At 45.4% G+C, this 16591-nt stretch overlaps 1 protein-coding gene across 2 annotated transcripts; it reads right to left on the bottom strand.

The window, feature by feature from the left end:
* Positions 1-559: 559 nt before the first annotated feature.
* Positions 560-15374, bottom strand: RIC3 (RIC3 acetylcholine receptor chaperone). Of its 2 annotated transcripts, none has more exons than XM_084854989.1 (6): positions 15069-15374; positions 10961-11199; positions 8993-9071; positions 8296-8389; positions 3286-3434; positions 560-1870 (listed from the first exon to the last, which is right to left on the bottom strand). In XM_084854989.1, the coding sequence occupies exons 1-6, from the start codon at positions 15310-15312 to the stop codon at positions 1374-1376; spliced, it is 1302 nt and encodes a 433-aa protein (XP_084711115.1). In that variant the 5' UTR covers positions 15313-15374; the 3' UTR covers positions 560-1373. The 2 variants fall into 2 exon arrangements, with proteins under 2 accessions (XP_084711115.1, XP_084711116.1); XM_084854990.1 differs by having other exon boundaries at positions 1305-1684.
* Positions 15375-16591: the final 1217 nt, after the last annotated feature.

The raw sequence follows: 16591 nt of genomic DNA, 5'->3' as shown, positions 1-16591 counted from the left end.
GTTTTTCCCTGCGCTACTGAAGTTCTCTGGTTTCTTGCAGACACTTTTAATTACTCTATAATAGGTACTGGCCATTGTCAATTGGTTTGTTTCTCCTCCCTAATCAATTAATTTAGTTTTGTTTTGGTTATATTTAAGGCAAGCATAGTTAGACTGAAGTGTATTTTGAAAATATTGCCCTTAAAAGTTAAGGAATTGTGTGAATACAAGCCGTGAGCTATAGGAAGGGATGCAAAAGCTGAGCCACAGGTGAGATGAAATGGACTGCTCACTCCCCTTAAACATTCACTGATGATGTAGGAAAAAGATCCCCTGCTCTCTGTTAATTACAGAGGAAGAGAAGGAGGGATGGTCACTCAGCTAATTCATACAGGAGCATCTTGCCTACCAGCCAAGACAATCAACTAGCATTTATATGGAAGGGATGGTATTAAAACACCCTCTTCGCTTTATAAAACTTCAGCCATTGTAAAACATGAAGGTTTTGTGTCTGCTAGCAAAAGACAGTCCAAGACAGAGGCAAAAAAATAAAAATCCACATTCCATAGTGGTCAAATATGATAATGGATAATTTGCTGCCCTTTAATGGTACCTGAAATGGGCTGCCTCAACCTGCCTAATGGTAGGTCCAGCTCTACCCTTAGGAAATAAGTACACAGACCTGGTTTGCATGATCACCGCAGCCCACCATGGCTTATTTCAGCCACGATGGGCGCAGCTTGCCTATTCAAGGCCCAGCCTGTCATGCTGTCCAAACCTGGGTGGACAAGGGTTAAAAAACCCTCAACCCATGGTCTGTTAGAGAGTCATTTACGGGTTGTTTAACCCTCAGAAAACCCCTACCACCCAGATTTGGATGACACAACAAACTATAGCAACCCCCCACTGGGGGATGAATATTCAAAATGGCTGCCCACAAACACCACAACCCACTGTGGCTTAAATAAGCCACTGTAGGCTGCAGCAATCATGTGAACTGGCCCACAGATTCGAACTCTGATGGGAAATTCCTCTGTTCTTGCATGACTCTGTACTTCTTACAGGACTAGGAGATGCAGTGAAGCTAAGTTTCAGGCCAGGAGACCAAAACAAACAAACTGAAAGAAAGCACATTTGGAAATAATGGGGAACCTATCTTGTTTTCAAATTCCTTGGAAGGCTAGTGCAGACTAGGCAGTTTGTACTTCTGTTACCAGGCTAACTAACTTGTGAGCAAATGGCACCACAAGGAACCACAATGGAACCACTAACATTCATTTCAAAGAAGCAGCAATTGCTACGGGATTTCAGCTGGGTACACGACAGAGAACATAAGCCTTTGTCCTAAAAGCAAAGATCACAGTCCATAGAAGTGACATGATTATGCATGGTCCTCAGTCTCCCAGCAACTCAAGTCCCTTTGTGTTTCGCTTTCTCAGAATGCTGATTTCATCAGGATTTGCATCTTTTTGATCTTTGGGTTCTGCTTTTTCATGGTCGGAATCCACCAACTGCTCTCCTTTGGCCAGCTCTTCTGTTTCACTGCAGCTATCAGAGTAGAATCCTGCATTCTCTGCTATAACAGCAGGATCGTCCTCTTCATAGTAACAACAGTAGCACTTCTCAAAGTTGTGGCCAGCCCCACTCTGCTCACTGAATGAGATATGCCGTTCCTTGTCATGTCTTGCCACAAGGCCATCGTTCACTATGGTGAGAGCAGACAAAAGGGTTTGACTACACAAACAATCCTCATTGTCCACAAACTCCATTCTCTCTGCTATCTCTTCAGCAGAAGGCTGGCTTGGATCAGGGTAATCCACAAGAATCGTGTCCTGTCTGTGCTTGAAGCAATCAGAATTATCATAGACAGGATAGGTCTCTTCTGGATAACCTTAGGATATAAAATAAACTTGTCTTAGATGGAACATCTTAATTCATAACATCATCAGATCTGTTCAAAGAGTTTCTAAATTTGACTTCAATTTTGCTTGCACTTAATGTTCAAGTCAGTGTGCTTAGGACAGCAGTGCAGAAAGATCATTTTGGCACTGAAACGTATTTAATGGACTGGAGCTTCTGTTTTTAGAATGAGAACTAGTTCTCAATGGGCTTGGCTCCCCAGAATCCATATGGAACTGGTCTAGACATAATGCTGGATCCCTGCTAACCATGTCTAACAAACTAGCTTTTTGATGGCACACTGTCTTCCTAGAGCAAATCTGCTCTCTCCCTGCTTACCTGTGGATAACGGCTCATTAACAAGTATATTCACTGTAATCCAGTCTGATCAAAGCTTCCCTCAACTCAGCCTTCCCCAACCTGGTGCCCTCCATATGTTTTGGACTATATCACCCAAGATTCCTGCCCATCGGCCATGCTGACTGGGGCTGATGGGGGTTGAAGTCCAAAACATTTGGAGGTCATCCAGTTGGGGGAGGCTGCCTAAACCCAGGATCATTGTGCAGTGGAGCTGGCTCACACAGCCACCCAACTTGCATGGGGCTATTTGTAAGGCGCAGCCTTCTGGAGAAGAAAGCCTCAGGCCCGTAGAACCACTGGACCAAGTGGAGGGACTGACAGGCAGGGATATTAAAGGGACTACGCCACTTGGTCTCTGGGAAGACACTGGTGTGGCAATAAGGCTCTTTTCAGGGCCTACTGTTAGGCAGCCGCCTCATTCATCAGACTGGAGGTAGGGGAACAGCAGTAAGGTGTTAAGACAACAGAGCTGCGTGTGCCACACAGCCTGCCCTACTTCCCCTAAATTAGCCTGCTGACCTCGGGTGTGGTGGAGGACACTGTCCCATCACCAGGGTTGAAGTAAGCTTCAACTGCCAGTCCAGTCGGCCAGTCCGGTACATGGAATTGGGACAGGGGGCTCCATCTTGTCATTCACCATAGGTAGCAAAATGCCTTGTGCTGGCTCTGGTTGTTTTTAAAATCCTTTGTCCTAACGCAGGACAAAGTAGTCCTTCCCAGAGACATTGGGGAAGTTACCTTAACCTCAACAACAGCCCCAGATGTTACCAAGGGGCCCTCTTGCCCCTCAATTTTGAAAAATAGCCCTATAAGCTGTCAGGCATGTGCTACAGCATGCCAGAGTTAGCCTGAGACACTTAAGTAACCAATGAGATTCCCTCTTCTTCCAAGTCTATAGAAACGTGGAAGGACTAAGAGAACTCGGTCCTCAGATGCCTTTGAATATTGAATGGCTTCCTATGACAATGGCTTCTTCTTTAAAAAGGGAAAGAAAAGAACAAACCCACACTCTTCCTTCAGATAGAATCGAAAGGTCTTCTTCCTTACCTTCCCAGTCCTGCATATAAGGAGCCTCTTCAGCTTCTTTCTCTGGGGATATTCCATCTATGAGTTTGCCTTCTTTCATGACCTTAGTAATTTCTCGAAGTTGCTGAAGCAGCCTTTTCTCTTGGTCAGTAGTGACGTTTTGGGCCCTACTATGGAACATGAATTAAAAACCACACAACTCAAACCTACTGTTCTTCATGACTGACAAAGTTTGAGTTTTTAGACTGGGGGTGGGCACCTTGTGGCCCTCCAGATGTTCTAGCCTACATCTCTCACCAACTCTAGGCTGCATACCCATGGGTGAGGGATGCTGGAGCTGTAGGCCAAAACATCTGGAGGGTCACAAGTTGCCCACCCATTTTAGACTTTAAAATTGAGAGGAATGATTCTCAACCCTCTGTACAAGCCTTTAAGGGTGTTTTGATGTTATAACAGAAAGGCTGACTAACTGAGGGTGTGTGTGTGGGGGACACTGCTGTCCTCTGCTTGGGTGAGGAAGGAAATAGATGAAAAGAAAAAAAGAATGGCGTGGGGATACATGGTGCCATGGCATGCTTTATATGCCCCTATGGGAGGGGCACTACAGAACTGAACATCCTGATGGAGCAGTGATGATCCCTCCATACAGCCTCCTGCACTGGAGGCCCTGGACAGGAGTGGGTTGCCATCCTGGCTCCTGCTCTAATCAGTATGCACAGAACTCGAGGAGAGCGAAGCTTGCACTGCTCTGGCTGTTGGCTGCGCCTCCACTGCTTAGCAGCCTTCTCCAACTGGGCACCTTCCAGATGAGCTGGACTACAACTCCCATCACAGGAAGCCAAGGTGGCTGGGGATGGTGGGACTTGTGGCCCAACAGGTCGGGAGGACGCTGGGTTGGGGTAGGCTCGCTTAAAGGAATAACTACCCCAAACATGCCTACTTCTACCTTTCAAATTCAGTGTAATGATCCAGTATTTGGAGTGACAGACATCCTATTTCTTGAAATATAAATCAGATGTGAGATGTTCGAGCACTAAATAAAGATGTTTGAGCGCTAGATAAAGAAGCAAAATGTAACAGGAGAAAAGTCACACTATGGCAGGGGTTCCGTTCCCAAGCTTCTTGGACCGTGAGCACATTTGGGAATTTGAGAAATTGCTGTGGGCACCACCACAAAATGGTTCCCATGGAAGATGTGGCTAGTCATATAATGGCTGCTGTGGGGGCCTGGATAGTCAAAAGAGGTGGTGGGGAAATAAATAGCGAGGCTAGAGGCTGAGAGGGAAGGAGAAATAGCAAGGCAAAGGGCTAGGGAGAGGGAAAGAGCATGACTAGAGGTTAGGATGGGGAGAAACAGCAAGACAAAGAGGTGGTGGGAAGAGAAATACCGAGGCTAGAGGCTGGGAGTGGAGAGAAACAGCAAGATAAAGGGGTATGTGGGAGAGAAAGAGCCAGGCTAGGGGCTAGGAGGGGAGAGAGAGAGAGAGAGAGAGAGCGCACAGAGGGTAAGGGTCTGTGGGATGGAAGAAGATTGGGTGGGGCCAGGAAGCAACTCTTCCCTTCTCTTCCCACGTGCTGAAGAGCTGATCAGTGGCAGATTCAGGAACAGGAAGGAGAACCTGGTGCCCTAATCTTTTTCAAGGTTTTTAAAATTAAGAATATTTTTGAAGGGGCAGGAAGTGGAGAGCCTCGCAAGTATTGCTGGAAGTCCCCATGCTAGGCCGGTGGGCTTTGTGTTGGGGACCCCTGCACTGTGGTTTGTTTAAGCTATAGCCAGCGACAGCAAAGCCCCTGTCAAGGGTTTGTCCAAAAAGGGTAAGCATAGAGGGAGCTGGGGACGCATGTTCCACCCCTTTGCTCCTGGCCTCCCTGTTTTGACAGGGAAGGTCACCAAAAAGTACTGTAACTGTGTCCAGCTGCACGTGGTTACAGAGCCACATGTGACTGGGGCCACTGATAAGCCAGGGCTCCTGGTTACATGCAGCAGAGCACTGAAGGGGGTGAACGGCCCCTGCAGATCTTTCCCATCAATGTGTAGGGGTGGGGAGTGGAGAGGTTGGGGCCGAAGGGCACATCCCCAGCTCCCTTCACGCTTACGGTTAACCCCTCAGCAAACGTCTGGGAAGGGCTCAAGCAGTGGAGGCTGGTGGCTCCGATGTCAGCGGGGCAGCAAATCCACTCCAGGTTTCAGTCAGAACTCTAAAGGAGCTCTCCAAGGCGCAAAGCTCCTTTAGAGTTCTGACTGAAACCCTGGGCAGATTCACTGCCCCACTCACATCAGAGCCACCAGCCTCCACAGGGCTCCAGTCAGGATAAAACTGTGGCTTCAGAGCCTGGCTGGTTCTCAAACTACAGCTTAAACAAACCACAATTCCCCAACTTGAGATGTCAAGGGGAACTCTGGTTAGTTTGAAACTGAGAAGCAGAGGCTTCTGATCTCCTCCTCTGGCATGTGAAAAAGGAGGAGAGGAGAGGAGAGGAGAGGAGAGGAGAGGAGAGGAGAGGAGAGGGGGAAGCGTTCAAGCACAGTAGCTAACAGTGGCTCATTCCCATAGTGGAAAACCACAGGGCGACTGACACAAATGAACTGGGCCACTGACACAAATTCATTAAATGCCCTTAAGGTATCCAGTGCCCTAATGTTAGATAGAGATATTAAATCAGAGTGCATTCAACTTTTGTCTTTAGATATATAGGCGATATTTACATGTTGGCTGTCCTAGATTCAGTCTCAAATAGAATCCTTACAATAGCCTAAGTAAAATAAATAAAATAAAAAGTAAAACTGATGCCTTCATTTGTAAGCACTCCCTACCCTTTGACTGAACTATTTTGATTTCAAGGAATGCTCACAAAAATCCTAAACGCGCTGCAGTGAAGGCTCAGTGGTGGCATGTCAACTAACAGCACTGATTCTGGGAGCGAAGGGAAAGGGCAGAGAGGGAATGGAGCAGGGGAGGCACAAAGGAAGCAGGTGGCTGCATTTCATATGTTGACATGAAATAACCACCCAAATCTTTGGCCAAGTCCCTATTTTTCTTTTATTTAGCAATTCATTTTACTGCTCATAGTAAAATAAATTCTCGATACTGAGCAATTATAAAATAGACCCAAAGGCATTAGGGACTGGGAGATAAATGGAAAGAGTGAGATTTTATTTATTTCCATTTTTCATTTATTAGAATGGATCAAGTGGCTCACCATTTTTTATTATCATTCCTCCCATGTGGATTAAATATCATAGAAAGATAAAAGCATTACTTATGTAATTTTATTTCAAATTAAAGAAGCAAACCAGCAGACAGCTGCAAAACAAAGAAAATGTGTTTGGTTCTGATCTTGCAGATTTATAAGAAGGAATCCATTCTACTGTTTGTGGCACAGTCATGGGGTTACCATCCGAAGCACCACGCCCAAGAGTATGGATGGAAGAATCTGTCCATTTCAGTTTCTCATTTCTACAATCTTTAGTTTGTTCCATCCCATTTTTGCATCAGTTTGCAATATTTTGGTTAAACATCCTTAGGAAAATGTGTTTGCATTTATGTGTGCTGTTTTGCCTAATATACACCTTTTTTTGCAAAGCCATTGCCTGTTATGTCAGGGGTGCAGAACCTCTTTCAGTATGAAGACTGAATTCCATTTCAGAGGGGCAATCAGGGTCCACATTCCAGTGGTGGGTGGGACGAAAGGCAAAATGGGCAGTGTCAAAATACCAAAAATACCAGCATATTTAGCGTCAAGCTCTTCCTGCCAGTAACCAAGCTTTAAGGGAATTTCCATTTTAGAATGGGGAAAAAAACTGCACAAAAGCCAGGAAACAAACAGGTGGTGGGGCCAAGGGAAGGGGCATGGCCACCTGGGGAACCCCCGAGGGCAAGACTGGGAGCCCTGGTGGGCCTGATCAGGGTTGGCAAACAGTTTTGTTGTAGTTCTAACATATCCTGAACACAGAAGCAATTTTAAAGCATGGAATAGTGGTTGTGTGGGGTGGCGGGAGACAAATGCTAGTTTTGTGCTTCACAACTGCATGGCTATCTAAAGCTGCTCCCCCCATGAGATAATTAATCCCCCCCATGAGATAATTAAGTTCAAGGTCTAAAAGTACCTAGCTGCACCACTGATCCTTGACACTTTTATTTAAAAGGAAGATCCACTGAATTTAGTGGACCTTACTTCTAAGTAAAAATGCCCATATTGGAAACTTCAAAACTTAAAGGAAAGAGAATAGGGCTTCAGGTATGAATATAGCTGGAAGGCAAATACAATCTGCTTTGAATGGCAGCAAGTAAGTCATTCTCTTCAGCATGGCACAGAGAGGAGGAGGCAGCACCTTGAAGTCTGTGTTTATATACATTCCTACATTAGTAGGCAGTAAGGATGATTCTGACAAATGTTGCTCAGACAAATAGCATATACACTAAGACTAATACAGAGTATAAAAGGTATATCTCTATTGTTTCAGTCTCCCTAAACAAGAGATTTCCAATCTCCTTTTCCCTTGCCACTAAATTTCCATATGGTGAAACTCCCCTTTATTCCATCCACCCACCCACCATGGACAAAGAGAACACTGCCTAAAGATACAAATACGGGAATTTCTTCCGAAACAGAATTTCAGAAGAGAATATTTTAAAGAAGTGAATCTTTTATAGAGGTTCAGAATTTACCACTCAGACAGAGTTGGCATGATCTCTTTTCAATCTCTATGTTTCTCAAAAGGCCTACAGAACTACAAGCTAGGAGAAACACCACAAGAACAATCATGGGTGCGCATATCTTTTAGGAAAAGTGAAATTCAACATTTTGATTTAAACACAGAACCATAAAAGGAAATAGCAAAGGAAACTATGACAAAGTAGTGTCCAAATAACAAAGAAAGAAAACTGTTTGATCATCAAGAGATTTATCTTTTGATTTAAAAGCATATTTTACTTGAAATTTTTAATTTGCTGTCTATTCTGCATAGAAATACAAAAAGGGAAACACCTTTTTTAATCTGCCAACAAACAAAATAAAAAAACCACATACTTTTCACAGTTGGGTCCCACTCTATTGATTAATTTTTCCATGGCCTCTTCCGTCTCTCTCAGCTTATCTTGAAGTTGGGAAAGCTCATAGTCAGCTGTAAAACACATGCAGTCCCAAAAGGCATCAGTAGCAGCAGCTCTACCTATTCACTCCACTAAATCAGAATGGATTGTCTTGACTTGAGCACACAGCAAGCAAAACTGGAACTTGTTTGCTGGGAACCATTAGAGGGAACCATGGCCAGTATAGCCAGTGGTGAGACATGATGGGAATTGTAGGCTAAAACATCTGGAGGATCACAGGTTGTCCAGATGTCTCCTAATGCTACACTCAGAAGACATTGCACTGCTATTCCCCCACCCTTGACTGGTTTTTGTGGAAAGAAAAAAGACAGAAGAAATGGTGGGAAAGCACATGAGGGTTACAAATGGAAGATGACATTATCTGGGGCCCCTATAAAATTCTGCGAAGACAGGGCTATTACACAATTAAAGCCTGATCTGGAAGCACCTCAGGGCATGCATTTTATTGCTAGTTGATTAGTTGTGCAATGTGATGAGTATGTTTTTATATAGTGTATTTAACAACCACCACCACCTAAATCCCACTGCATCATCCATTGCAATGCTGGATGTATTTTCCTAGTGAAAGCCAATTCTGGGTGCAATTTCAAGTCAATCTTGCAAATGCTACTTACTGATCTTCCTATTTGTATTTCCAGATCCTGAAGGAGGACATTTCTGCTCAACTGTTGTGGTTTTCCCTTTAGAAGAAAGCTGTTAATTGGAAATGGTTACTACTGTAGGAACAGTGGTAAAGGCATCTCTAAAAGGCATCAAGAAAAAGAAAAAGGCTCAGTTCAGACATAATGGGAAACCATCACTTCCCATTATGTGAGTGAGCCACAACAAACCTTGAGCTCACTCACTGTGCATACCAGAGGAGGAGACCGTAAACTCCCACTTCCAATTTTCAAATAATCACTATTTCCCATGATGTCCAAACGCAACGAACTGTGGTTTGTTTAAACACTAGTTAGGGTGCAATCCTATGGCCACTAGACAGCGCCTGAACCGCCATAGTATTTTCTGGTTTCTGGGAACTGAGCCAGCTCTCCGAGCTCAGTCCCTAGAAACCTGACTCTCCCCTCCCTCATAGGAGTTGTGGTTTGTCCCCAGCTCCGCACTTGGAAGAGCAGCACGGAGCGGGGAGAAAGGGGGCGTTGCTGGGGGCAGGGCGGGGACCATGGATGCGCCATTACGCTTACTATGTATTGTACGCCGCCTAGAGCGGCTGCTAGCCGGCCAGATGGGTGGCTAATCAATCTAATAGATAAATAAATATGTGCTGTCTTGCCTCCCCCCACCCCAACTCCGAGGTGCTCTGGTTAGACAGCCAAAATCAGCCTAGCCGCAGATGCAGGGCAGCTGGAGGGCGGATGAGACCCCTTCACGCTCCACCCGGCCTGCATTGGCTAGTCGGCCGCCTCCGAGTTCAGAGGCGGCTGACTATCCCCATAGGATTGTGCCCTTAGCAAACAAAACAGGATCAGAAACAATGGTTTGATCCTGGCTTGTTCCCACTAGAACTTAAACAAACCACACGCTCTCCAACTTTGAACATTGGGGGAACTGTAGTTAGTTGAAACTGAAAGTTTTAGATCTTCTCCTTTGGCATGTGATGATGGTTTTCTGTTGTCTGATCTGAATCAAAAACTTAATAGGCGATATCCAACTTTGTGTGGGCAGAAGGCAGACCATGCAGTCTTTCCCTCTCCTCTTCCCTCTATATCTCCCCGAGCCGCTCCAGTGGATAAGGCAGATCTACTGAACCCTGTGGGCTGTGTCTTACAGAGGTGTGAAACCTTGCACTGCTTGCACAAAGTTCCTGACTTCAGTGTTTTCTCCTCCCATTGCTGCCACATAAGCCACAGCCCACAATGTTTGGTAGGTGCCCCCATTCCTCTGGAGAGGCTTTTTCGGAGGGAGAGAGGGAGGCAGGTGTGGAGAAAATCCGACTGGATGAGCTTTCCTTTCCACTCGCACACTGTTGGGGTATCACCCAATGTGAAAAACTAGACCAGAAATGGAAAAACACTGGCCTCGCCTGATAGAAACTACTGAAATTCTGGTTAACTAAAATCTGACAAGAAATGCTTAGTACAATTGATATGATAGATTTTTAAAAACTGGGATCATTCTGAAGTATCCTCCCTGTCCTATGTGAGCAGAATACCCACTGTCAGGGGAGGATAGGTTGCAAAATGACTCTTCTTTTAAATCCAGGTTAATGTATTTTCCTCTGTGTAGCAAAACAATAAAGTAAAATCTGGTTGTTCAAAGCCTGACCTCAGAGCATCAGAACCAGCCTCAAAAGCTGTGTGCCTTCTACTTGTTCAAAGGCTTAGTGGTGACTATTTAACTGTGCTTACACCACTCAGTTTGGGTTCACAACCCATCACTATGGCAGATGCTGTAGCAAAGTCAATTATATGGAACACACCGATGTGCTGCTCAGTCATTTTATTCTTTCCCATTAATATTCAACAGGGTTGAAATAAATACCTTTTACCATAATGCCTCCTTTAAAGCTAGTTCAAAATTTTGAAGAGATCATATTGATGCAACTGTAATTTTAAGGATTAAGATAAGGATAACGTTCTTACCTTAAAAAGAATGTACAATATGTATAAAAGGATCCCAAATCCATATATTGGGATGACTTGTCCCACAAGGCCTCTCCCACTGCTGCCTCCTCCTCCACCACCACCACTACCTCCTCCTCCACCACCCTTAGCCTTGGCAACTGCTTCCGCAAGATGAGATCTTGGAAAATGGGTAGCAGGCAGTTTGACTTCTGGAGATACTGGGGGATGCATTGTTGGAGGAAACTGGCTGGTCTTCCCTGAAAATCAAGGTTAAAAAGATCCATTCTGAAACAGAATTCTAAAAGGGGGGGGGGGTTCTAAATCATTGTATGAATAGCTGGCATGGATCCCCTTGAACTAGCATTAGATAACTGAATGTACTTGGAAAGGCTTAAAATGACGGGTGATTGCCCATGCTACCAACAGTTTGCTAAGACAGACATTGCCAGCCAAGTTAAACATCCCTCCCGTTCTGCTCCGGTAGCAGAAAAGTAAAAGTTGAAAGATTAGCAGGGAAGATAGGACAGAACCTACAAGGCTGTATACAGAAATATGCTATACACAAACCAGAATTCAGTTGTTTTGGAGCTTTATTGTTTCCACTGCCAAAGGGACACACTTTTTTTTTTTCTTTTTTTTTAAAGCTAGCCTCTTTGTCAGTGGAGACTGCATTGACAAACACTGCTAAAGAATCTCTGGCTGAGTAAACTGTTGTGGGCGACTCCCCACTCTCCCCTGCAACCAACACCCAGTTAGATCCCAATCACGATCCACTGAGTACTGTGAGCACCCTGTGTTTTTACAAAGGCATCAATATACACCTTGCAGATTAGCTGTAGCAGTCAAGTTCCAACGCCATTGAACTTTACAAGCTATGTCAATCTATTTCTGTTTTTGTATAGGAAAAGGTCACCATCATTCTTTCATGGTTACTCATTCTTATATGTTCCCATGAGGTGAGATTGATAAAATAGTTATCAATCATGTCAGTGTTAATTTTTAATGAAAAATGTTCTGTGATGTCAGCTGTCTTTCAAAGTTCGCAAGAACAAGTAATAACAGAAGACATACAAGTATTTCTCACATATTGGTGCTATTTCTCTGTAACACTGTTTGTGTAAACTTGCAGCTTTCCCCAGTGCATGCACATGCAATGTAAAATCCACATACTGAATAATCACATATGTGTGGGTTATCATGCTAATTCATGCACAGATGATCCAAAACTATTAGACAAGAGGATGGTTGCATCACACCTTTACACACCACAGCAGTTAGCATATGCTACACTTACTCCCCAGTAGGCAAGAAATGGCTTGAGAATAATTTTTGTCTTTACTTTCTATTGTTACTGCAGACCAGCCTTCTCTAATCTGGTGCCCCCGAGATGTTTTTGGACTTCAACACCTGGGATTCCTGACCATTGCCCATGTTGGCTGGGGCTGATGGGAGTTGAAATTGAAAACATCTGGAAGGCGCCAAGTTGGGGAAAGCTGAGGCAGACCCCTATTTTAAAATTGGGGTTTTCCCTTACACTCTTTTGCAGTATGGAGATGCATTTTTCAGTCTCCAAAAACATAGATGCAGCTTTGATTCTAAAATATTTTTCACCCTTTCTTTGCCAAGGCAGTTCTTTAAAAGCTTGTGTGGTTTATTTGACTGAATTATTAAAACAAATGGGGCCTGCCTTCTTTCAAGATCTCAATTCCCTCTCCTCAAATTTTCAGTCTCTTCTCACCATCACCACCCCTGCCTCCATCCTGACTCTCAGTATTCTGTGCCCACGGAGCATGCCTAGTGCTCACTGGGCTGTTTCTGGGTGCCCCTTAGAGTTTCCTCTCAAGTTTTTCATACTTATGCAAATCTTGGGTTTTCCCCGAAACTACTGTTACCACTCTTTGTGTGTGTGGAAGGTGTTATTTTGGCTATATAAGGATCAGCACTCAGAGAACTGAGTTCATTATTGGTATTTATTTATTTATTTCATTTATATCCTGCCTTTTTTCCTCCAAGGAATTCAAGGCAGCATACATAATTATCCTCCTCCTCCATTTTATCCTCACAACAACCATCCTGTGAGGTAGGTTGGGCTGAGAGTCTGTGACCGGCCCAAAGTCACCCAGTGAGCTTCCATGGCCGAGTGGGGACTAGAGCCCAGATCTCCTGACTCCCAGTCCAGCACTCTAGCCACTACACCACACTGGCTCTCATATGTATGGTATGTAAGCTATGTCATCATGAAGCTATGTCTTATTTACAAGGGAGCCTTGTTGATACAGCAGGAATGCTTTGAAATAAATGATGGCTACAGAAACAGTTATAACAAATGTATCAGCACGACCACTTCCTGGATTAATTAAATAGCAGGAAATGGATGACACGCTCATGAAAATGTCTCTTACAACAGAAAGTGAACAAAATGCACTAAATTGGCAGGAGTGTTTAAAGCAAACTGTTTATTCAAGTCTCCTTTGATTCATCCTTCACTTTTTCAAACTTAAAACCGCAGTCTCACAGGTTGATGGCTTTGAAGCGGAAATCTAGTAATTGAACACAAAATTATTAGGAAGATGGGAGCTACTTTCTGAATTCTTAGAACACTGTCTAGTTATTCTTAAAATGTGTTTATTACTCTGCTGAATTCATGTTAGGGTGGATCTTCCTTTAAACCAATTAAAGCATACAGAAATAGCACAAGTCTGACATAGTCATTCTTGGATTCAGACAGGTGGGAAGGAACAAGCAAAGACTCCCTGCGTGTAGAAAGGCAGCATGTCATATCCAAAGTCACGAGTGGGGACCCTGGATTGCCCCCCCAACAGCCCCCACAGGCAAGAAGTTTCAGAAATACTTCAGTATTAACCATGATTCTGACTTTTTCCATATATGAGAAATTCTTGGTCACCATGTAATTTCTCATGTACAATCACAGACACCTACTAGGATAATAATGAAAATGATTGCCGTGGTATGTTTGACACAAAGGTTGGCTGCCCAGCAGAGAATTGGAGGGGTGGGGGAGAGAAACTGCAGCAAGCAGGACAACACAATGCAAGCAGTTTAAATAGTCTTTTATTATATAAAATACCCAAAGCATAACATAAGTAGCAAAACAATTATGAACATGGTAATTTTAAAACATAAAAAGAACATGATGACTACAGTATGATGGCAAACTAATGCTTCAAGGGATTGCTCAAAAACTTACTATACCAATGACACAAACCCAAACAGTATTAGTGCAATTCTATGCATGTCTACTCATAAGCAAGTGCAAAGTTTAAGGGTACTTACTCCTAGTGTGTTCAGGATTACAGCCTAACATACTGATGTAAAATAAATGCAGTTGTAGCACAGACGGTACGAAAACCCTTTTGAATACTGAAACTTTAATTCTACAGTCCAGACAGCAACTGCAGCAATTCACAAAGCAAGAAAACAAGTTTGCAATTTTACTTTGTGAGATCACAACTAAACGGAGAAACATAAAAAAAGAGCAAGTAGTTCTTTAGGCAGGAGAAACAAAACATGAAATGAGATCTCACTAAAAGATTCTTGTACTACGAGTGGCCGGTCAAAAAGTAAGGCTTTGAGCCCACTTCTTTCTCTTACACAGACACTCCACACTTTCTTTATTCAGGCTTATGCTCAATATATGGCTTCAGGTAGCTTCATTTTCCTAGCAGGGAAATCTTAACAGCTTTGTTGTGAGGATAAATGAACTAAGACTTGCATAATGTGTAGATTAGAACTGTGGTTTATTTCATTCAATTTGTAGCTCACTCGTCCCAAGTAGAGACACTATAAATTAGCAAAAGGCGATGGTTTTGAGTGTTGGACCGGAACTCAGGAGAGCCGGGTTCTAGTCCCCACTCTGCCATGAAACTCACTGGGTGACTTTGGGCCAGTCATTGACTCTCAGCCTAACCCACCTCACAGGGTTGTTGTGAGGGTAAAATGGAGAGGAGGAGGGGGGCCATGGGATCACGTTGGGTTCCTTGCAAGAGGGGGGAAAAGGCGGGAGATAAATGTGATGATGATGATGATGATGATGATAAGCCAACTTGGGAACAGGAGGGGGGGTTCAGGGAAGGGCCGCCCGGTGGCCCTCAGAGCGGCCTCTTACCCTCGGGCACGGCAGCCGGCGTGGGCGCCGCGGCGCCGCGGGGCTCCTGCTGCCTCCAGCCCCGCGAAAGGAAGACCTTGGGCAGGAGCAGCGACACGCACAGCACCAAGCAAGAGGCCAAAGCCACCTTACGGAACGCCGAGCGCGCCATGGCCGCCGAGCGCGCCCCAGCCTCCACGGGAGCGGGCACTCCGCGCTGGCCCCGCAACGTCACATCCTCCCTGACCCGGCCCCGCCCCGCCATTCTTTATCATAGAGTTCAGTATCTTCGGGGAAGGGGTGGAGGGGGTTGCTACTGAGCATGCGCACGAGTCTTGGCCACGCGCACCGCTGCGTCTGAAGGCAGCGCGAGACTCTCCCCGGCCCGCGCTGCGGCGGCGAGTAGGGAGGTGCGGTGGAAGAGCGGCCGCGGGCGGGAACAAGAGCTCGGCTGTGATTGGGCAGCTCCGGCGCCGCGGGGCTCCGCTGCCTTCTTTCCCTCTCGGCGGCAGCGCGGCCTCGTCTCGTCCCTCCCCTGCCCAGAGCGCAGCGCAGGTGCCCGAGTGGGGGAGCGAGTGGCAGCTGCGAGGAGCCCGCTTTAACCGATGTTTTAAAAGCGTTGCCTATCGGCTGTAATTGTTCCTATTGTCTATCCTGCTGCGATTTGTTTTTAAGTTGCATATATATATATATATATATATATAACGACAGGTGGTCTATCAGTGCCTTAAACCAGGGGTGGGGAACATGTGGCCCTCCAGATGTTGGACTGCAACTCCCATCAGCCCTGGCCAGCAGAGCCAGTGATCCGGGATGAGGGGAGCTGCAGGCCAACAGCATCTGGAGGGCCACACATTGCCCACCCCTGCCTTAAATAAATAATATTCCCCTGTGCCCCTCCCCCCCACCTGGTGCCCTCCAGATGTTTTTGACTTCAGCTCCCATCAGCCCTAGCCAGCATCGCTCATGGTCAGGAGTGCTGGGAGTTGTAGTCAAAACACATCTGGAGAGCACCAGGTTGAGGAGACGACTGCTCTGGGTGGTGCTGAAAAAAGGGCTCTGGAGGTGGGGCGCAGGCAAGCAAAATCTGAGGTGATGGAGGCAGCAAGGAATTGCTTGCACTGCTCTCTCACCTGGGCTTTCTGTCTGGTGGGCCCAATCCCAAGAGGGAGGGAGTAGCCTGCTAGGTAGCCTGTGACCCAGAGATCAAGAGTGCGAGAATACAAGCAAGCCATTTCTGCTAGGTAGCCTGTGTGCTTGCTTGTATTCTCTCACTCTCAATCTCTGGGTGACAACATGGTTAGGATTGGGCCCACCGCGCTACTCAGAACATGCTACCGCTAGACTGCTCAGAGAGAGAGAAAGAGCACACAGGTGATTAAATATGCAGAGTATGTTGCACAAAGCCCACTCCGCTCACTCTCTTCTCCTGAGTGGTGCAGCAGTAGGGTGCAACACTCCCCAGAAAGATATCCAGAACAACAAAACTTGGGATTAGCCCTGCCATGCAGCAGTTGTGGGAGGGAGAGTTATCTTTCAGAAAT

This window comes from Heloderma suspectum, chromosome 1, assembly GCF_057233095.1.
Source record: "Heloderma suspectum isolate Gila_16-S chromosome 1, 16-S_ref, whole genome shotgun sequence".
NCBI classification, from domain to species: domain Eukaryota; kingdom Metazoa; phylum Chordata; class Lepidosauria; order Squamata; family Helodermatidae; genus Heloderma; species Heloderma suspectum.
Note: the sequence above shows the minus strand (reverse complement) of the source record. Positions and strands in the feature narration are given on the sequence as shown.